The 23,268-nt window shown below is 49.2% G+C and overlaps 1 protein-coding gene across 5 annotated transcripts in view; it reads left to right on the top strand.

Annotated features, from left to right (window-relative positions):
* Positions 1 to 23,268, top strand: part of SMG7 (SMG7 nonsense mediated mRNA decay factor) — a 596,979-nt gene that overhangs the window by 198,897 nt on the left and 374,814 nt on the right. For all 5 annotated transcript variants that reach the window (XM_085601728.1, XM_085601725.1, XM_085601727.1 and 2 more), the window contains one exon: positions 11,506 to 11,668. In XM_085601728.1, coding sequence (XP_085457854.1) covers positions 11,506 to 11,668 — 163 coding nt within the window. The remainder of the gene's footprint in view (positions 1 to 11,505; positions 11,669 to 23,268) is intronic.

Genomic DNA, 23,268 nt, shown 5'->3' with positions numbered 1-23,268 from the left:
CGTCCCCCCGGCGACTGTGACTCCGAATCCGGCACCCAAGGACCCTCCTCGATGCTCCTGATGACGCCTGCAGCCTTGGATCCAGGGACCTCCCCTACCGCGATCAACAGAGGGTAAGATTTCCCGACACCAAAAGTTAGCCCTGCACCTGGTGCCCTGCGGCCCCCTGTGCTTGACTCCTGGGTACCTACCTATCCTCCAACTACCCAACTTACCTCTCGAAGTGGTGGGCACACCTGAAGAATCTTCGTCCCCGAGCTTGCCGCCTTTGTTAGTCCTTGAGCTTTTCCATTGCAATCCATTGAGCGCCCGAAGGCTCAAAAGCACCGTGCACCCAGCCGCCCGAGTGGCCCTGGCAGTGTAACTTCTACTCCTACCTACTTCCCCATTTGCCCTGAGCAAGTGACCAGGAGCCCAGCTCCCACAGCCGCGTGGCCTGCTAGTCAACAGCCACCAACCAAGGGCCCCCTGCCTCCTATAGGATAACATTGGGCCTAAATCACGCTGCACCCGGCTGCCCCTGTGCTGCTGAGGGTGTAACAACTGTACTTACCTGACCCTGGTAAACCCCTGAGTCTATGCCCAGAACCTTAACTCTGCCAGTCGAGTACTTACCCAAAAGCCGATAACTCACTTTTCTTCCTTAGGGTAACATTGACTGGTTTCTCTTGAAATTTCTTAGGGCCGAAGTGTGGAGTTTCTAAACTTTAAAATATTCACCCAAAATCAACCGAGTAACGAACGGAAATACTCACCTGCTATTAGGAGAGATCCAAGTGCCGGATTTTGGTGCCCAGCACTGACCCTTGAAAAGTACTCCGAACCGCACTTACCACTAACTCAATTTTCTTCCATAGGAAACCATTGACTGTTTTTCTGTGAAATTTCTTCCAAGTGTCGATTTTTGCAAACTACAAATATTCTTTAAAAATCGTACCAACTGTGACAACGTAATTACTTACCTGTTTTAGATAGATGTCCCAGTACTGAGCCTAGGAGCCCAGCACTGGATTACAAAAGAACGAGAACGTACTTTACCCGTAACTTGAATTTTCTTCCATAGGAAACCTTTGACTGTGTTTCTGTGAAATTTCTTCCAAGTGTCGATTTTGCAAACTTCTAAATATTCCTTGATCGCCTGTATAACTTAAACGCAGTTTCTCAACTGCTTACAGGTGGTATACTAGTGCTGGATCCAGGATCCAACACTGACCTAGAAAAAGTAACCATAACCCCACTTACCTGCCAAGTGAATTTCCTTCCATAGGATAACATTGGTAATTTGATCAGAAAAAGTTTCAAAGTGGCAACTTTTAAAATAGTAAAATATTGCTTAAAAATCACAACAGTAACTAAAAAGTATTTACTCGTTTCCAAGAACTGTCCAAGGACTGAATCTAGGAACCAGTCCTGGAGTTAGAAAAGTAATCCTGAAAGTAATCAATTGCATACAAGTTAAAATTCCCACTGAGCTCAATGTATTATTGTGTTTGAAATTGTTGCCTATTGCAACAAACTGTAACAATTGCATTCCAAGTCAATTGTCTTTTGCAAAGTATTTAACTAAAGCATCTCCTTCTGAGAAAGTATATTTTGATACCTCTTGTTGGTTCTAAAAAAAAAAAAACCAACCATATATTTTTATATACAAACCATTGGCCTAGAGTTCAGTTCTTGAGTGTGTGAGGCCATTTGCTGACTGAGTGCGTACAACAAATTTTTTACACTGTCCTCTGATACTGCCTTACTGCTGGACCAAGCTACCACTTTATGGTTTAAATCTGTTTTATTGATTTTTAAAGACCGAAAGCAATCAGGACCTCATGCTCCTGAGAGACAATGCAGTACAGACAACAAGTGTTGTCTGTGGTAGCATTACTAAGTAAGATGCTAGGAGCAAGCCTACAACAGAAACCCTCAGTAGCAGAAGGCAAAACCAAATGTAAAAAAATTCCCTCCCTAACCCCCCTCCCCACCCTCCCTCCCCTTGTCCACAATCAATAAGAAGAAAAAGGGGACGACACCCATTGTGCGCAAGTCATCGTGGCCTTTGTGACTTTAGTTTCGCAGGGAGTTGAGTTGTACGCAAGGCGGAGGAGCCTGTGGTATCGGGGGGACGTTAGTTCTCGAAACTCCATTGTGAGCAGAGTTATAAAGGGCCGCCACAGCTCTGGGAATTCATCCCCCTTGCCCGCAAGCGTAAGGGATAACTTCTCCATGCCCAGAACCATCCACAGCCACTGTAGCCAGCCCGAGTGCGGAGGAGCCTGGGAGGAGCGCCCGCCAGTGTGTGCTACTATATTCTGGGTAGCTGCCCCCCGGGCAATGGCGATGAGGCGGCCTCTCCTGGATTTCAGGGGATAGGTCAACGGATTGGGCAGGCCCAGGAGGACATAGGCTGGAAAGCGAGGGAGCTGCGTGTCAAGCTGAGCATCTGTCATCTAAAATTGTTGCCCAGTAGGTTTGAATGTGGTCACATCTCCACAAAATATGCTCCAAGGTGCCCACAGCCCCACACCCCCTCCAGCACAGATCGCTAACACGCAGGTCAAAGCGATGGAGTCGTTCCGGGGTATGATACCAATAGGTGGCAACCTTGGTCAGCGTCTCCGTTAGTCCTGCGTGGTGCTCGGAGTGTCGGGCCCTATAGTATATGCTGTCCCACTCTTTGTGAGATAGTCCTCTCCAACTCCCGTTCCCAGCGCGCCCGTCCGGCGTTATAGGTGAGGGTAGTAGCTGCAAGCAAATGTTTATAAAGATCAGAGATTAGTTTTTTATCGGAAGACCGAGTAAGCAGCCATCTCTCATATGAGGTTAAGCGCTGAGCCCCCGGTTTGATTTGTGGTTTCAGTGCCCAATGTCTGAGTTGTAAATATGGCAGCCTATCCGTCTCCAAAACCCCATAGTGTATTTTGACTTGTTGGAAGGAGAGTATGCCCTCTATATCAAATAGATGCCCCAGGGACCGGCAAGAAGTAAGGCGCCAACTTGCAAACGCCCTAGAATCCAATCCAGGAGTGAAGTCGGGGTTGTCAAACAGCGGGGTCATGGGGGGAGGGAATGTAGTCAGCCCATGTGAGGTAGCAGTGCGGTCCCAAGCCTCCAATATAGAGCTCGTGATATAAGAGGCGTAAAGGTTGGCTGTCCTATGTTGCTTCCAAAGAAAGGGGATACCCTGCAAGGGGCATTGCCGCCACAGTCTGATCCTGAAATAGCCAGTGTTTTTCGGATTTTAAGCGGCTCCACTCAACTAGATAGCGGAGCTGTGCCACATAGAAGTAGAGCTGCAATGACGGTATACCTACCCCTCCTTGTTCCGGAGGAAGGACCGCAATCTCTTGCTGAAGCCGAGGCCTGCGCCCCTGCCAAATGAAGTGCGCCAAATCTGACTGGGTTTGTTGAATCCAACCTGCGGGAGGGCGCAGGGGGAGGGTTTGGATGATGTAAAGGATCTGGGGGAGAACAGTCATCTTGACTGCGGCGATTCTGCCCAACCATGAGAAGGGATAGTGTTTCCATCTGCCTAATTCCCTGCGGATATGGGCTTGGAGCCTATCATAATTGGCTGTTACAGTGGCCCGGATTGTAGGGCCCAGCAGCACCCCCAAGTAGGGGACCGTAGTGGCGGACCACTGGAGCGGATGTTCCTCCGTTACCCGGGCTAATGTGGTCTTTGACAGTGAGATGTTTAAGGCAGTCGATTTATCCATGTTGATCCTGAAACCAGAGGCGTGTGCAAAATTATGAAGCTCAATGAAAAGGGCCCGCAGCTATTGGACGAGGTCAGTGAGGAAGAGCAAAATGTCGTCCGCATACAAGCTAATCGTATGTATATCACCCCCAAATTTGATCCCTGTGATGAGAGGGTGTTGTCTAACTCTCCTCGCAAGAGGCTCCATGTAGAGCGCAAATAGAATAGGAGAGAGGGGACACCCCTGCCGGGTGCCCCTCCCTATGGGGAAACGTGAGGACGTCTGGCCATTTACCTGGACCGTGGCCTGAGGCTGGTGATAAAAGTTCAAGATACGAGTGAGCAGCTTTTTCCCCAAAGCCAAACCGGTGCAGTACCTGCTCTAAATAGGGCCAGTGAACCCTGTCAAAGGCTTTTTCTGCGTCAGTCGCCAATGGCATTTACCCCCCCTTGTGTGCGGGACGCTTTTTCAATAAGATGGAGTACCCTCTTCGTATTGTCACTGGTTTACCGTTGCGAGATAAAGCCTGCTTGGTCTGGCTCCACTAGTTGCGTCATGTATGGGGCAAGCCGCGTCGTCAGGATGCTTGTGTATAATTTGATATCAATATTTAACAAGGAAATCTGCCTATATGCACTGCAACTCGTGACGTCTTTACCGGGCTTCGGTATAACGATGACCGAGGCCTCCAGCATTTCTTCCGGGATTGCTCTGGCCTGCGCGAATGTGTTAAAGAGATCACACAGCAAAGGGGCCACCTGGTTGCAAAAGGCTTTATAGAAGGCTGCGGAGTAACCATCTGGGACAGGCGATTTGCCGAGGCGGGAGATAGCCGCTACCACCTCCTCCAGCCCAATCTCTGTCAAGATGGGCAGCCTGATCCGCAGTCAGAGCGGGAATCTGAGCAGCTTCTAAATAATCAAGGCTATGCAACATATCTAGGGAGTCCCCCCCGAGTACAGCTTAGCCAGTGCCGCAAGCTGCTTCCGTTCCGTACAGAGCTGGCGCCAAGCCCTTGCTGCCCCGGTGCGTTGATGCATCTGCTCCAGCTCCGCCACCCTTTGTGTGAGTTCGGCCCGTTTCCGACTGCGCTCTTTATTAACTGCGGTGGAGATGGCTATGAATTCTCCCCGAAGGACCACTTTAAGGGCAGTCCTTTGAGTCGTGAGTGAGGTGTCCCAGTTAACATTAATGGCTAAGTAGTTTTCAATGGCAGATTTGATCTGTTCCACCGTAGAAGCTTTGTGAAGCAGGGTGTCGCGAAGACGCCAGTGCCACGGGTGGAGGGGGGCTGGTGGAGGGGGTGGAGGGGGAGGGGAGGGGAGTGAGTGTGTGTGTGTGTGTGTGTGTGTGTGTGTGTGTGTGTGTGTGTGTGTGTGTGTGTGTGTGTGTGTGTGTGTGTGTGTGTGGACGTGTGTGTGGACGTGTGTGTGGACGTGTGTGTGGACGTGTGTGTGTGTGTGTGTGTGTGTGTGTGTGGACGTGTGTGTGGACGTGTGTGTGGACGTGTGTGTGTGTGTGGACGTGTGTGTGTGGACGTGTGTGTGTGTGTGGACGTGTGTGTGTGTGTGGACGTGTGTGTGTGTGTGGACGTGTGTGTGTGTGGGTGTGGACGTGTGTGTGTGTGTGGACGTGTGTGTGTGTGTGTGTGTGTGTGTGTGTGTGTGTGTGTGTGGACGTGTGTGGACGTGGACGTGTGTGTGTGTGTGTGGACGTGTGTGGACGTGGACGTGTGTGTGTGTGTGTGGACGTGTGTGGACGTGGACGTGTGTGTGTGTGTGTGTGTGTGTGTGTGTGTGGACGTGTGTGTGTGTGGACGTGTGTGTGTGTGTGTGTGTGTGGACGTGGACGTGTGTGTGTGGACGTGGACGTGGACGTGTGTGTGTGTGTGGACGTGGACGTGGACGTGGACGTGTGTGTGTGGACGTGGACGTGTGTGTGTGTGTGGACGTGGACGTGTGTGTGTGTGTGGACGTGGACGTGTGTGTGTGTGTGGACGTGGACGTGTGTGTGGACGTGGACGTGGACGTGTGTGTGGACGTGGACGTGGACGTGTGTGTGGACGTGGACGTGTGTGTGGACGTGGACGTGTGTGTGGACGTGGACGTGTGTGTGGACGTGGACGTGTGTGTGGACGTGGACGTGTGTGTGGACGTGGACGTGTGTGTGGACGTGGACGTGTGTGTGGACGTGGACGTGTGTGTGGACGTGGACGTGTGTGTGGACGTGGACGTGTGTGTGGACGTGGACGTGTGTGTGGACGTGGACGTGTGTGTGGACGTGGACGTGTGTGTGGACGTGGACGTGTGTGTGGACGTGGACGTGTGTGTGGACGTGGACGTGTGTGTGGACGTGGACGTGTGTGTGGACGTGGACGTGTGTGTGTGGACGTGGACGTGTGTGTGGACGTGGACGTGTGTGTGGACGTGGACGTGTGTGTGGACGTGGACGTGTGTGTGGACGTGGACGTGTGTGTGGACGTGTGTGTGGACGTGGACGTGTGTGTGGACGTGTGTGTGTGTGGACGTGTGTGTGTGTGGACGTGTGTGTGTGTGTGGACGTGTGTGTGTGTGTGGACGTGTGTGTGTGTGTGTGGACGTGTGTGTGTGTGTGTGGACGTGTGTGTGTGTGTGTGGACGTGTGTGTGTGTGTGTGGACATGTGTGTGTGTGTGTGGACGTGTGTGTGTGTGTGGACGTGTGTGTGTGTGTGTGTGTGTGGACGTGTGTGTGTGTGTGGACGTGTGTGTGTGTGTGTGTGTGTGGACGTGTGTGTGTGTGTGTGGACGTGTGTGTGTGTGTGGACGTGTGTGTGTGTGTGTGGACGTGTGTGTGTGTGTGTGGACGTGTGTGTGTGTGTGGACGTGTGTGTGTGTGTGGACGTGTGTGTGTGTGTGTGGACGTGTGTGTGTGTGTGTGGACGTGTGTGTGTGTGTGGACGTGTGTGTGTGTGTGTGGACGTGTGTGTGTGTGTGTGGACGTGTGTGTGTGTGTGGACGTGTGTGTGTGTGTGGACGTGTGTGTGTGTGTGGACGTGACGTGACGTGACGTGACAGTGGTCTGATGGAGACGCAGGGAGAACTTTAGCTTCCGTAGCTAGTGTCTGCAGAGGAGTGGAGCACAGGAAATAATAGTCTGGCATAGGTTTTGTGAGCGCCTGAATAATCAGTATATGTGCGACTCAAGGGGTGGAAGTGTTGCCACAAATCTACCAGGCCCAAGTCGCGGATATGGGTCAAACCAGACCGTGAGAAGGCCCCTACTTGACTAGTACGCTGGCATGAGCGGTCGGCAATGTTGTCAAATACTAGGTTCAGGTCTCCCCACAGCAACAGGTGCCGCTTCGAGATAGCTGTCGCTTCGGTGAGTGCATGGTGGAGGAATTTATTCTGCCCTTCGTTGGGAGCATACACCGATCCTATTATGAGGGACACCCCCGCTACGAGTAAATGGTATGTAAGCAGGCGACCCTTAATCTCAGCATCTTTCTGGAGGATTTTACCCTGAAAGGAACGGGAAACAAGAATTGCCACCCCGGCTGATTTGGTGGGGCTAGAGGAGAACAGCTGTGTAGGGAAGGCGCGGGACTTCAGCCTATGGTGATCTTTGGCAAGCAGGTGGGTCTCCTGTAAGAGACAAATATCAGAAGCTGAATGTTCTAGGTAACTCAGTACAGCCCTGCGTTTAACAGGATTATTCAATCCCCGGACTTTGAGGGTCAATACCTTAAGCGGCCTACGTGGCATGTAAGAAAAGGGAGTGGGCTAACAGAAGCGCTGCATGGGTCCTAGGAGGGAGCAATGCGAGGGGGAATGGGCTGTAACGGCTCCAGGTATGCTCTGCTAAAATTTAACAAAAACGTGGACAAGGGGGGTCCCACCCAATAACAATAAAAATAAAAACAAACATTAAAAATGCAATAGGCCTCGCCTTTGATGCTTTGCTAATGGTATTGTATAGCAAAGCAAATGGCTTTAACTTAATGAAAGGCGAGACCTATTGCATTCTAATGCTTGTTGTTTTTGTGCCCGCTATTTCCTGCTGTCCCAGTCCGCCTCTGACTCTCATTCTCAAATCTCTCTCTGGTCTTGTGCCCCTAAAGTCCTAATCAATGAGCGCTCCAGGCTTCCATGTGCCTGAGACTCCTAAAACTACATGTGTGCATGAACTCATCACAATGTTTGTGTACCTCCTGATTCTCACAATGATTAAGCACCCAAGTGCTTAAAAGTGGGATGCAAAAAGTGGGGTTCTCTAAAAGGGGCATGGCCTATGTAATTAAAGATGTGGGCAAACATAAACTAAATTTTCGTGATCTGTAGTGTGACACTGTATTTTGGTGCCACACCAAGTAAAACACGTGAAGTATAAACATGAGCTAAAATCGCTGACCTGGGTTACTTTAACACTATTTTACATTGGTTTTTCAGAAATTAATCAGTATTATTTGCCAGTAAAGTTAGGGACATAAATAGAGCCCAATAAGGAGCCATTTCAATGCCCGTTGCGCAAACTTTGTCCAAAGGTGTCAACGCGCTTTACAATAGACCGTTTACCTTAACTCCTCACCTGTCTGTGTCCAAGCGCCTCTCACACTGCCCGTCACCTTACATCACTGTTGAGTATGGCTGCGAAGAAGACTGTTCGGGAGTCGATGAAAGAAGCATATAATGCGATCCCTCCGCCTAGAAAATAAGCTTAAACGCATAATTTATTTTTGTTGCTCCCAAATGTTGGGATTTACAGTGGTCACTCGTGGTGGCCTGGTGTGCCTGCCCTAGTCTTTTTGGACTACTCGACTGAGCCCTCTCACGTACAATCTACTGCCTGATAAACGTATTTCGGCAACGCACCCCACGCCGGCACTTACTGCTAGCCAAGCTCCACGGTACAAAACTGTATAATGTAAATACTGTAACTCGAATCTCACATGTGTAAACCTTCTCGTCATACCATCCATGGCAAAACACATCTAAGGGATACAATGGGAAGAGTTCACGATCTTCAACAAAGCTAAGGAAATAGAATCACATTTGAAATGTTCCCGGTTGACAATATCTTGCAACAACTCACCTAATAGAGGTACTGACAGCAAGGTAAGAACCCTCAACGTAAACAAGCAACGCCAACAACGCCTCCCGCTTTTTTTCTCTTTTAGAGCCGTCCCAGTTGGACTGGCTCGCGAGCCGTCCCAGTTGGACTGACTCGCATGACTGGTTTCTTATCTTTATGGGGCCATGTGTTTGGCCCCATAAAGATAAAAAAAACTTTTACGCCAGCAGTAAGTCGGGGCAGCCAGTCCAACTCGGACGGCTCTAAAAGAGAAAAGTGTACGTCACTAAACGCTCTTTTCCAATGGCTGGCCACCGTTTAGCATAAACGGTGACGCCAGCCAATGGAAAAGAGGGGCGGGGCTTAAAGCCCACTAGAGAAATCTCCTATGGTCATGAAATCTCGCCAGCGAGACTGCGCATGTATGTGCAGTCTTACTCCAGGCGAGACCTAAAAAGGGAAACAAGGGAAACAAGAAACATCCTGCTAACCCAGGAAGAGAAAATCCCTAAAACATATCCCAACATGGGATCATAGCAACAAGTCTAGTTAGTTGGAATAGTCCGTCGTCCCAGGACAACTGGTCAGTCTACCATGCAGGGGTCTACGTGTGCCCAAAAGGAAGGCCCCCCCCCCCAGCAAAGAAGCGAGAAGATTCGGCCGGGTAAGGCAATCATTTCACCATCGTATCCTGCGGGCATCACCTTCCCCGGCAGGTTCTGCTAAACCCAGCACCCGGCATGCCTCCACAAGTGAGCGAATCTGGTAGTCTTCCAGCATGGCGAAAGATGAGGCGAAAAGGGTGACCCCAAGAGTAGGAGACACCTGCTGTCTTAGATGTTCTGTGACTGGGCGAAATTGGCGGCGCCGCTGCAGCGTGATCAGGGCTAACTCTTGGAACAACACCGGGGAGTGCCCCTGGTAAGCAATGGGGTGGAGGGACCTCGCCTTATTGAGAATGGCCTCTTTAGTCCGAAAGTCCTGGGCACATACCAGGATGTCTGCCGGTGGGGCCGCTGGGTGGCCCAACTCTGTGTGCCCTATCCAAGACCACCTCAGATTGGTGGGAATTCCCCAAGATGTAGCGAGAGAGGCCCTGAGTGAACGCAAAGAGGTCCTGGGTGTCCTCCGACGCTTTGACCCCACAGATTCGAATGTTGTGCCTCCGGGAACGGTTTTCTAAGTCCTCTAAATGGGTCTGGATGTCGACATTCTGATCCTGAAGCCTAAGCACCTCTTGCTGGAGCATAGATAAGTCCGACGTCATGGTGTCACTTCTCTCTTCCAAAGACGCCACCATCTCTCCCACGCTGTCAACATCCCGGCGAACCAAGCTACCACTTTAGAGAGTAAGGTTATATTTAACTTTAGCCTCTGCCAAACCTCTGGGGACTGTGGACTCTATACACACTGTACGTATTTGGGAACCGTATATATTGAGCCACTTTCCTACAATTCCTTAATGTTAAATCAGAAAAAATGGATGTTTACCCCTGTGGCCATAAGTTCACACCCACTGATTTCATTGGTTGTTTTAGGCTTTCAGCTTTCAAAAAGTCTGAGATTTCATAATATTTGTGACTAAGGATGGGATATGCTCATTATGGGCCTTTCAGCTATGCGAGATTAGATCAAATAGGATTACTGTATTAGTATTTGGGTAAAAATGTACGTCAGATTAAAGGCTGTAATGCATATATTGAGAATGGGAATAGGGTTTGATGGAATGATTGCATTAGGCTTTGTGTAAAGAATTTGGAAATATGTAGTTAAGATGTGGGAAAAAGGTTATTCTCAGCAGAGAATAGCCGGCTCATCAATTTAAATTTTCTGAATTTGAGAAGATGTCCTTTCCCAAGTTTTCTGTTTCATTGTCAATAGTGCAAGTTGTCCAAGTACTAGTTTAAGTGATTTAAATAACTGGAACTTGTCAAAGTTGGTGTTAGACACAGTATAAGGTCACCTGTGAGTGAGACGTAAAGTGCAAATGTAGGTATTATAGGTAAACTAGAGTGCACTGATGTAGTGGCCAATGGAAGTGGTAGTGCAGAGTGTAACGGTTACAAGATCATCAAGTGTTTGTAAGAAGACTACATCACTGATGCAATTTTTTCATTTAAGATATGTTTGAAGTGTTTTTGTTGGATGTTTTATTGTAGAGTAGGAATGTGTGGTGATTGTGCTGTCTTATCTAAGGTTATATTTTTTAACCGGTAAAAATACTTGGCCGAACTTGTAAATGTGTTCTATTGCTACCCGATGGTTCTCCCTTCTATAAGCTCGTTTCATTCTTGAAAAAAAAGATCTAATTTCAAATGCTTTTTGTGGGTTCGGTTTTGCAAAAAAATGACCCAATCACTTTCCTACAGGTGAATCTAGTTGCATTCTTGGTGCATTCAAACTACAACTCTGTCCTTGCTTTTTCTGACATCTTTTGAGAATTCATGCTCGTTTAATGGCTTACAGTGAAAATCGGAGTAGATTAACGGAAAATTTCACGGCATCCTAAGGTGGGAAATTGGGTAGAGTGTGGAAAGTTGGGATTGAATAGTAGTTGCCTGTTAATATATTGATCATACAAGAAATCTAAATGTCTTCTGTTTTAGTAATTCTGGAAACTAATCCCCACTTTGCTTACATTGCTCAAGTGCCCCAATTAGAACTCATAAGCAACCCTCTGGCATACATTGTTCCATTCAGATAAATGTACAACTATTTTGAACGCTTAATTCAATGGGTGCAACTTTAAATTCTATGTTACAGAGGATGCTGTTCCAGAAGGCATTTAACTCGCAGCAGCTTGTACATATCACAGTCATCAACCTGTTCCAGATGCATAATCTGCGGGACTTCAGCAGTGAGGCTGAACAGAACAGTTTCAGTCAGGATGAGCAGCTCTGCTGGACGCATCTTCTAGCACTTTTCAGTGAGTATTAGAATTGATGTAATTTTCTTTTTATACTGAAAAAAATGAGATGTTTATTTTTCTTTCTTTCAAGAGTTAAACATTCAGCTTTTTTTTTTATTGTGCATAAGTCAGTTAGCCTGCTCCACTCAGTGTTTGAAAACTACTATTGCTTCTGGTTTTTTGCATTCCTGTAGATAGGTCAGCATGCAAATGCCTGTGTCTTGGGGATGAAGTGGGTGTAAACCCTAAATCAAGTTAGAACGGCAGGTTGACAGTTTAGCTTAAATTAATGTGGGCACCGTGAAGCAATGACAAGTGTCCTTGAGTGTTAAAACTGTTCACTGTGGCAGATATCTGAATGGACCATTGCTAAATGAACCTCATACTGTTTGTAGGTCCAAGATGTGAGTTAAGCAAAGCTGCTTGCTAATAGAATAAGCAGTCGCTGAGAAGTGTTCCAATCCAGATGTTAGCAGATGTTTACCTATCTTTTGCCCTCCATATACCAGGGACTAGTCTGATTATTTCAAGCTAAGCAATGAGTGCCCTGACTCAGTCCTAAATAAAGTGATCCATTTTATCATTGAAGAGAGAAGTGCTGTGATACTTTTTGATTGTTCACCTCCTCGTGCTCTATCATAACAAACTCCCTGTGTGCCATGGAATGCTTTGTTTCAATTATGTTTATTACATTTAAAAAAAATTAAATACACATTTTGGGTGGGCATACCTTCTTCAAATGTTCATCTGAACTCGTATGCCACCTATAACATCCTGCAAATTTCCTCATGTAGGAGACCCTGCACATCTGTCCTTTTGGGGCAAGTTAGTCTTCTTAATTCTCAATTAAGGTAGGTAAGTACATCCTGGGACGAGGTGCCAAGCCTCCTCCCCCAGGATGGGCAGGGTCCACGAAGGGGAAGCTTCAAAGGCTTGCCGCCTTTGTGAGCTTCCCCAGGCCTTCTGCTGCTTCCAGCAACTGATTCGGACCCCCACTTTGGGCGGGAGAACCGGCGGGAAAACCAAGAGAGGAAGGGAGGTGTGCCCACCTTTGCCAACACCACCCCTCAGCTGGAGGAGGCGAGGTGAACCACAACTCAGTCCCCACCATCTTGCAGATGGGGGTGGACCCAGCCAACCAGAGTGAAGCATATGCCCCCTCCCATTGGAGGGTGGCTTAATAGAGGGTGTACCCACTTCAAGGAAGGGACCCATCGGTGCCAATGTTTACTTGCGTGTAACTCCCCCAAATCTAGTATTTAGGGGTACCCCTGAACATTGCCTCCTCAGACAAGCAATGACAAAGAAGAAAAGACTGAATAGCTGTGCTGAAGCTAAAAAGAGGACGACGCCAACTGACTTGGCCCCAGCCCTACCGGCCTGTCCCCACCTCAAACCTGCTGAAGCGAAACTCCGGTGTGTCCTGCAGCCAGCAACCTCAAGAACCCAGAGGACCTGCCAAAGGAAAGACTTTATCTCCCGTGAACACCAGATTTGTTCACAAACAGGCTCTGCCTCCGGGCAAATCAGCGAGTCTGCACCCATAGCCCACGGCCTGAGTTCAATTGGCCCAACACCATGAGGTCTCCCTGGCGATTCTGACCCGAGATCTGGTGATCTCTGACCTGCCTCAACTCCCAGCGAAGCCTGCAGCCTCTTTCTGGAGAAACTGATTTTTGCTTGACCTTTTCTCTAGGAAATGTGTCAGTGTGATATCTAGGCGTAGAAAAAGTACCTTACAAAGTAATCTAAAAAGTAATCTGTACAATATTTCAATACCTTGACTTGCAGGTATTTCTAACAACTGCATTTTAAATTGCATTAACTTGTAAATCATTGCATAATATTTTGCAAAGCATTTATTTCACCAACCTGTGCTAGGCTTGGCATAGTTCTAGAGGGAAAAAAAAGATATTTTTATACAAACTTGGTCAGAGTTCAGTCTTTGAGTGTGACACATCATTTGCTGATTGAGTGTGTACAACAAATGCTTAACTCTACCCTCTGAAAAAGCCTTACTGCTCGCCCACACTATCACAAATAGAGAGTAAGGTGCTATCTACTTTTACCTCTGCCTACCTTTGGGATTCCAATGGACTCTGTGCACACTATACCTCATTTTGGTATAGTATATACAGAGCCAGCTTCCTACGGTCTCCTCAGTTCACATGGTGTTATCTTGCTGATGTGTCTCGAAGCCCACTTAGTTAAGCATGGGCAACGGCACAGGAAGTCCCTCTTAACAATTCCGGGTCCAGTAAGGTTGATCGTATGCAGACTAGCTGGCATGAAATAACACCTGTATAAAATTGTGTAAAGCAATTCTCTCTTGGGCATGTCTGGCAAAATTGTTTGCCCTAAACTGATAGTTTTCTAGCGTGCAGATTCCCTACTGTAATATTATCCCCAGGCGTCGGACTGTATCCAGAAATTTTTATTGAGCAGTACCCCTGCATGCCAGAAGTGACGTGTGCTGTGCCTGTATAGGTGCCACCCCTGTGTGCTAACATCAGTTCTTTTTGCTTTTCGTGCCATTCAGCGAAGATCCGGGCAAAGCTACCCCTTAGTCATTTTTTTACTATCTTTTTTAAAAAACTTTTTTATAAAGTATTTTGAAGTTTTTGCGTCTGGTGTGGCATGAATGTCATCTAAAAAGTCCAGCTTCAAGCCCTGCGGGGCTTGCCACCACTCGTGATCAGTGACAGACCCACTCCTGTAAGCCCTTTGTGCCTTGAGTGCCACCATTACCCAAAGGCCTGCTCAGATTGGCATGCCATGCTCCTGAAGGCCTTGAGGGAGCAGTCCTTCAAGCTCGTGGCATCTCAACGTGTGACGCCATGGCAATCCAGATCCTGGTTGAGAGGAAGGTCCTGGGGGCGGTTGTCCGAGAAGCTCATCACACTCAGTCGTTGGGCCATTCGGGTAAATTCTTTTTGAGCTTTTACATAGATCGTACCAAGGACCTTCAGGTGTACAATCAGCTCTTTGTGGGTTTCTTTGGGGCAAAGAAGGATAAAGCAGTGCACAAAATGCCCTATCTAGGTGTATAGTCTTGCATTGGAATCTGCTCCTCATTGACCAAGAAATGCCTCTTGAAGGTCTGAGGGTTCATTAGACAAGAGCCCAGGCTGGCACATGGAGTGCCTGTTCTGTACATCGGACAGGCCTAGTCGCGTCCTCATTCAAGAAGCACTACTGTCTTGATAATCCAGTCTGCCCGGGAAAGGCCCTTTGACTGTTAGGTCCTCAAGGACTTTTTAGTCTGAGCCATTCAACAGACCCATCACCTTGGTAGGTAATGCTTTGATATCTTTTCAGAAGGTGGGTAATCAGTAGTTAGAAGAATCCATCAGAAAAACAAGTTACTTTCCTTTGGTAATGCTTTTCTATCTAACAGGTTCCTCACCACCATCCCACCTCCCCGTACTGTGTAATGTACTCTTCCATCTATAAAAATCTCCCAATTTAGAGATTAGCACATTGTAATATCTGATCACTTTCAAGCATCGTGTCAGATGAGGCAGACAGTCGAGAAATAAACTGACTTCTTGTCTCATAGGTGGTGTTTATATGCCGCTCCGATGTCACTTCTGGTGCAGGATGCAGCAAACGCTAAGCTGCATGACTCCACCCACTAGTGCAGGGTAGCAGAGCACCTGGGTTTCTGCACAAAATGTGGAATCGGTGGTCCTCATTTATTTGTGTTTGATCCAAGTAAATATATTGTGTATTTTGATCAGGAAGTGAGTCACAAATAGTTGCACAGCTTTTGTGGTGGCATGATCTGCTGCCGATGTTAGATCATTTGGAATCAAAGTCCGTTTTTGAGAACTCTTTAGGGGAGTGGGTGCATCCAGTGTAAGGCTAAAATAGTGGTGTTTAAAAAGGAAAAAAAACTTTCCCCAGTGTATGGTTTGTATCTCCTGAGATGCTTTAAGTAGCTCATATTGTCAGCCTCTGTAGTTCCTTAGCTCTTAATATCTTCCAGTAACTGGTATCCCGGAGTATGGCCGCATTTTTAGAAGTCTGTTTGGAGTGCATATTCCCAAAGTTATGTTCATTATGCTGTTGCATCACAGCTATACAGAAGAATCAGTAATGACTTCAGAGAGAGAGGAGGAAAGCGAACTTGTATATCAAGAGAGGGAAATGACAAAACGAAAGTGTTATCTAAAGATGCTTGGTCCTTCCAAGAAAAAGAGTATGGTCATGTAGTAAATATGCCTTTGAAAACAAAGGTACGATGGGCAGACTCCATAGTAGAGCACATTCTGGGTCCATGTTTGTGCATTCTTTGAAGCTTCCCAAGTTCTTTTTCCATTGTTTCGAACCAGATTAATGTTGCAGTATTACAGCCGGGACAGCATAAGTGCTCGGACAAGCTCAATATGGTGTAGAAGAATTTTGTTCCACATAAGTAACAAGTTTATATTTTGGATGAGTAATGTTGTTTCAAAAAGATGACTGTCAAACCAAATCCAGAGATTTGTTACTTTTGTATTGTGGATTTACTGAAACTATTCCTGTCTCCAATTGCGAGAATGTTGATCCCTCCACTTTAAAGCAAGCATTGGCATTGCCAATAGATCTCGCTTTTGGGACTTATTGTCTTTGGCAATTGCTTTTGGCGGTACCGTACATCATTGGGACACACACTGGGCAGCATCTTTACTCAGATGATCGGCGCCTAAAGGTAATTTTGTTTCGGACAGGCGCTGAAGATATTTGCTCAATGCAAATGCTATTAAAAAATATATAACACAAGCATTTAGAAACATTCAGTCAGTTACAAATCATAAAGTAATGAACAAGTGTGTCTACGTCCCGGGGCGGAGCTATAGTTAGTGTGCAGTGGTACCAGGAGACTTGGGCAGCATCTGAACTGCAGTTATGGTTTCATTTTCAGAGCTCACCAGAGAGCGGGTCCCATTTTGTTTGCTTACACCAGGACGCCTGGCACCATAACTGTCCTACCAACACCTGCCTGCAATTAAACAGTTTATTGAATGCCGTGACTGACTCGGGGAACTGTGCCCTGATGTGCGGTTTTCTTTGTGGTACTCCTTCAGTTATCAGACATGATTAATTATGTCAGACAGTTGTTTGTGAAGTATTTGACAAGCTACGGGAGAATTAGTATGAAGTTTTCATTAGCGCTCTAAATCGGTGTTCTGATTTTGTGAGTGTTATGCAATCTCAACGCAATATATAAAATCTCATACAAAGAGGGGAAAATAATACTTAGATTGTTTTCTAATTGTTGTAAATCCCATGCACCTGAACCTAAAAAAGATTGCTATTTGAAAGCACATCAGTGGCACAGTTCTGTTTAAAGTCTGCTTTTTAGTGACTTGCTGCTGAGACTGTTTTTTGAGAAGACATTCCTTTAATGTTAATGCTTGGATAAGATTGAGATTGATTATCCATCCTGCTCGCCCACGTGCAGCCTTTAACCTCATTAATGACCCAGTTAAGCTGCTGCTTTTTGCTTTTTTATTGTTCAAATCTTTATTGGATATGATGCAGTCAGTAACTACACACTCACCTACAACGGCCGGCCGGCGGGTAACGGCTTATTCAAACACAAACATTATTAAAGAGGAAAAAAGGAAACCAAAGATAAGAGGAAGAAGGCAAGAGTGAGAGTCAGGGAAAAACGGAGAAAAAGAAGACCGATATCCACCCACGGTGTACAATGAGACATGGTAGGGATCTAAGGCTGGTGGTCCCTCGGTGGAGGCGGTGGGTTCGTCCGTGGCGTCGTGGGGAATCGTAGTACTCGTAGGTAGCGAGGGCAGGTAAGCTCAATGAATTCGGAGGACAAGTAGGCCACCGAGGTCTTATTGAATTTGGGCAATGTGTGGTGGATCCCCGCTGTAATCCTTTCCATACCAACAACCTCCCACAGTTTGTGCAACCTGTCTAGCTTTGTGGGGACGTCGGGTGTGCCCCTTTTCACCAGGAGAACCTGCTAAGCAGCTCCAAGAGCTAGAGTGATCGCCCTGCCCCTACATGACTGGAGAGGATACGTGAGAGGATTGGGTAACCCCAGCAGAATCTAGCTAGGGAATCTGGGGAGCTCTGTCTGGTAAATCTCTTCGATTACGGGCAAGATTGTCTCCCAAAAAGCCTGTATCTTAGGATAATGCCACAAGATATGGAACAATGTACCCTCCTGCCTGCACAGATGCCAGCAGAGATCGCTGCAGCGGGGCTTCCATTTTGCCACCCGCGCCGGAGTGTAATACCAATAGTGTGCAATTTTCAGGAGCATTTCTTTTCCTGAGGTGGTACACGATGATGCCTGGGCCATGTGTGTAATATCAGTCCCATTCCTTGGGGGAGAACTCCCGACTCCGCTCCGCCTCCCACCTACGCTGTGCTGGGGATTTGGCCTGAGTTTGCGCACTGTTGAGAAAGCCATAAATATTGGACAGAAGGCGTTTATTGGAAGTGCGAGTGATGTACCAAATTTCAAATTTCGTGAGGAGCCGACCCGCATGTGGACGGATCTGCGGCTGTGTGACCCAGTGGCGCAGTACTGCCAATAGACTTCCTTGGGGATCCCATAGTGAGCCACCAATCTGGGGAAATCCAGGATTCCCTGCTCATCAAAGAGATCGCAAATACGTTTACAGTTTACCTCTTGCCATTTCAAGTAGATGTTTCCCACGTGAGCCGGGAGGGAAAGTCCGGGTTCCCAATGAAGGGGGTCAGGGGTGAGATAGCAGTGGACAGCTGGCACCTCACTTGGACTCTGTCCCACACCTGCATGGTGGCCCGAAGGACCAGAGAGACGTACGAGCCCAGCGGCCGATGTAGTCTGGGAAGCCAAGGAACTTTCCAGATGTGGATCCCTGCCACTCCCGTGGCCATGAAACACCAATGTTTTTCTGACTCTAATTAGTACCAGTCAATCATCCAACGGAGTTGTGCCACTTCGTAGTAGCTCCCGAGATGAGGGACACCCAGACCACCATCGTCCTGCCGCAGGTAAGTGAAATGGCGGGCCATGCGCGGCTTTCCCCCCATATAAATTTATTGATGAGTTGCTGCATTTGAGCCAATATTGTGGGTGTCGGACACAGAGGGAGCGACTGCATGATGTAAAGCAGACGGGGCAAAATTGTCAACTTGACAGCCGTGCTCTTGCCCAGCCAGGAGAGGGTATGTTTCTGCCAGCTGTTCAGGTCGCGGCAGATCGTGGTTAGGGCCGCTGTGTAGTTTACCTGAGCAGTCTTCGCGGTAGTAGAGAAAACCCGAAGCCCCAGGTAAGTGATGTCAGTAGCAGCCCAAGATAAGGGGAAGTGAAGCGAGAGCTGGTGGCCGTCCGCCTCGGGGAGTGTGAGGCTCAAAGCTTGGGTCTTATTCTGGTTTATTTTGAAGCCAGATGCGGACGCTATGTCGTCATTGGCGTGCAAGATCTCACCCCGTTCGGTGACTAGTTCTGCGACCCGACGTGAGGCTGTCTCAGCCCACAGGGCGTGAGCCAAAAGTCTCCCCACCTTGTCTCCCCCCCCCCCCCCCCCCCCCCCTTTCATAGTAGTGCTGCTTGGTTCGGAGCAAGGCATACTCGGCGCGATCAAGGTCCAATGCCCGCAATTGCTTCCTCGTCTGTGTGAGGAGACGCCTGGTTTGGACCGCTCCCGTACGACGATGCGCCCCTTCCAGCTCCCGAATTTGCCCCTCCAGTTCCTTCCTCTTAGCCTTGCAGTCCTTGTTTAGGCCCGCCGAAATCGCGATACAGCGTCCACGGAGTACCGCCTTCAGTGTGTCCCAAAGCATGTCAACCCCCACCGAACCCACATCATTTATGTCCAGGTAGTTGACAGTGTCCCGAAGCTGTGACCATAGCGTCCTACATGGAGAAGTTTACGGTTGAATCGCCAAGAGCTCTGCGGAGGGGAACCGCCAGGGAGACGCAACGTCAAGACAACTGGAGAGTGGTCTGAACGCTGCCACCCCAATAGAAACCTCATCCGTGGACGCCGTGACTCTTGACGAGGTCCAAAAAAGGTCAGTGCGGACATAGGTCTGAAGTGCGGTGGAAAAGAATATTTATTCCCTTGCTGTCGGGAAGCGATGGCGCCAGGCGTCAACTAGACCAGCCTCCTTCAGTCTCTGAAGCATCGTGTCCGAGATCGAGCCCGTGTGTCCCACACTAAGTGTTGACCTATCCACCTCTGCCACAGGGACCAAGTTAGTCACCACCGATAATAAGATCCTCATCAGGGAACTCCAAGATTAAGCCTATAGCTTCACGTAGGAAGGCCTCCTGGTGGTCATTGGGGCTGTAGACCGACACGATTGTGTGCATTCACCCTCTCTCCCATGAGATCACGCAAGACCAGAAGTCAACCCGGGGCTTCTGCATGAATCCCCATTACTTTACCCTGAAAATGCGTAGCTAAGAGAATCGCCACCACGGCCTTCTTCCCCAGCCCCGACGAGAAGTATTGTCTGTCGAACCACTGAGATCGAAGCAGCTTCCAATTGGCCTGCACAAGGTGGGTCTCCTGAAGGAGGCAGCTATCACATTTAGCATCTCTCAACAGGGCAAGACGCGCGCAATGCTTTGCCGGCGAGTTAAGGCCCCGCACATTGAAGCTCAAAATAGTTACTCTAAGTCGTGTCATGAGGGAGTATGGGGGTGCAACTGTGTGGTGACCTAATCTGCCATAGGGAGAACCCGCATCATCGGGCACCCATATCTCCCCACCCGCCATGGGATCCTGATGCCAATGAAATCTCCACCCATAGCAGCTCCTCACATTGTCCCCCTAAGCTGACAGTACGGACCCAGGGTGAGCATGAGAGGGCAGAGCCAGGAGTTCGAGTCAAGTACCCTGCATAGCCCACAAGAGGAGAGATAGTTGAAGCCCTCCCTCTGTCCCTCCCTCCCTCCCGCCAGCCAGCCATGCCCTGCGCGTGTGCCCGGTCTTCCCACCCTACAGCGATTGACCCCACCTCCCTACCTCCTCCCACCACACCCAACCACCAGGGTGGATGAGTCACCCTACCTGTCGATGAGATGGCAGCAGCTCTCAATATCTGCCAAAGGGCCGCAACTTTCTCGTGGGTGGAAAAAGAAAGAGAATAGAGAGGAAAGGAAACAGAGAGAAAAAAAGAGAGCCTAAGAAGACATCAAATTCGTTGTCCAACTGGAGCAGGGCGCACTGATGTGCAGGGGTCCATGAATCCAACGGTCGGTCATCACCATTCTGTAGTAGGCGCCCCCGAAGACCGACAACTCGACACACTGAGCTCGAGCCCTTCCTACCCGCATTGGGTCACAGAGCAGCAACGGATCGAATCAGTCCCCAGCGTGGTCAGCAGAACTCTCCCGAACTTGCATCTGTTTCAGTAGAGTTTCCCGCTCCAACCGGCTCTCCTCTTCGGAAGGCTTTGCCCGGGCATCCACCCTGGGGCCCCTCCTCCTGCCCGGCTTCTGTAGCCCTCTCGATGCTTGGCTTCCCTCCGTCGCGTCCAACACCACCTCCACCGCTAGTGCAGTCCCAAGGATGGCCTTCACTTCCGGCAGGTTACGGACAACCTGCGCTTCTTTGTTCCAGACGAAAGAGTCGGAACGGGTGCCCCCATCTATAGCGTAGCCCCTGTTTCCGTAAGAAGGTTGTGACTGGTCGCAGCTCCTTTAGTCTTTGAAGGGTGAGGGGCGAGAGGTCCTGGTACACTCCCACCTGAAGGCCCTCGAACTCCACCATTGGACGATCCCGAGTGGCAGCCATTATAACCTCTTTCTGCCTATAGGAGTGTAGGCATGCCAGGATGTCCTGCGACTGTCCAGCCTGGCCCTGTGAGTCGGAGTACCAAGTCCTCTAGCTTACCACCATCGGCCTGAAGTGGTAGGCCCTTGATACGAATGTTGCAGCGCCTCGAACGGTTCTCCAGGTCTTCTAACTTAAGACAAAGCTCCTCATGCCGCTCTGAGGTCGACTAGCTCATGGGCGTGTTCGGTGAGCTCCTCCTCACGCCTGTCGCCATTGCGCTCCAGAGTATTCACTCTATCGCCTACCCCACCGAGGTCCGCCCTGAGCTGCTTGATATCGGAGGCCAAATCTTGTCGCAGCCCAGCAAAGTCGTCTCTCGGAGCTCCATTGAGCTGTTCCATGAAGTCTTTTGTGACCGGCTCAGCAGCGTGGCCCGTGGCCGGGGGCCCATTGTTCCTTCGCCTGAGGGTGAGCGGTGTGGATCAATACTAGGCCTCCCTAGCTTCTTCCCATTCGACTTCTGGAGTATGTCTTTAATGGAGGATTGCCTTCCCTGGGTAGCCATGCGTGGCAGCCCATGGATGGGGGCCGGTGTATCCGCTGCAGCCGCTGGGTCACAGCTCAGGAGGTATCACGGAGTCACAATGAGGCTGGGTCCCCTGCACTGTCACCCTCCTTAAGGAGCGCTGGCAGAGACGAGCAGGCCCGGCTCCACACCTGAAGACCGCACACCTCACCCACCAATTATGTACAGTCTCGAGCTCCGGGGTAGCGGTGTGAAACTGTGGGGGGGGGAGGGGGGGTCCCCGCGTGCTACCTCCTCCCTCGTAGCAGGCGTGAGGACTCAACTTGTCGCGATCTCCCCTGTTGCCCAATCCGGACCACCGCCGTGGGGCCAGTCACGCGCGGGGTCTCCCAGCACCTCTTCACCGCCGCCGGCCCAGCACTCCTTACAGACCAGGCCTTAATTTCATGTTTTTGAGATCCTTTTACAGACTGTTACTTTCATGTGCAGTGTTCTTCTGGGTCCTGGGTTCATGCGGTAATACCCAGGTGCTCTGGACGGCTTCTCGACGTTTTTGCTTCCCTTTATTGCAGCTGTTCGGCTGCTTCTGTTCTGTTGATCCTCTGTCTGAGCCACGGCTCAAGAGGGGCCCCTAGTTGGGGTTGAGGCTTACCCTAGGTGAGGTATTTGTTGGCTACAGTGTAGCTGCCTCCCTTACACATAAGGCTTAGTCGGCTCCTGTGGAGTCTTTTTCGAAGGGCGTTGCCCTGCGGATGTGACTTTGGTCTTTTTCTTTTTCATACGGTCCACCAGTTGGCATGGATCTACGGCCGTTGGAGTCTGCGGTTTGTCCGTGGCACTCCTTTGCAAGGGTAGCTGCTCACTTTCTCTGGGTTTCTAACTCGTATGTTTTTTCACGGAGAGTCCTTTCAGCCTCCCCTCCTTGTCTGTTTTAGTTCTGCATGGTTCAGCGCTGCAAATGTCCTACCTGTGGACGGTCTTGGTCAGTGCCCTGTAGCTGTACTAAGGCGCGCTGGGCTGCCACGGCGCACTTCTATGTTTTGTGCGCATCTGGTGGTTGCTCTCCACTGTATTCATTGTTGCGGAGGGCTGACCTTTTCTGTTGCCTGGTTCTCCCCTCCTCCTCTGTGTTGGGTAGTGCTTTTCGTCCTTTGTTCTTGCATGGTGGCATCTTCTCCACTTGCGCCGCTCATGTATATTGCCTTGTGCCTTGCTTTCCTGGGTACTCCCCCGGCATGGATTTTTCCTCTTCCCCTGCTGCCATCTGAGCAGGTGTTTTGGCATACTTCTACTTCGGGATGCTGCTGCTGCTCTCTGTAGAGGGGCTCTCCTCAGGACGCTTACTGTCTTCTGTGTTCTTGTAT

The sequence above is a fragment of the Triturus cristatus genome, chromosome 4_2, assembly GCF_964204655.1.
Source record: "Triturus cristatus chromosome 4_2, aTriCri1.1, whole genome shotgun sequence".
NCBI classification, from domain to species: Eukaryota; Metazoa; Chordata; class Amphibia; order Caudata; family Salamandridae; genus Triturus; species Triturus cristatus.
Note: the sequence above shows the minus strand (reverse complement) of the source record. Positions and strands in the feature narration are given on the sequence as shown.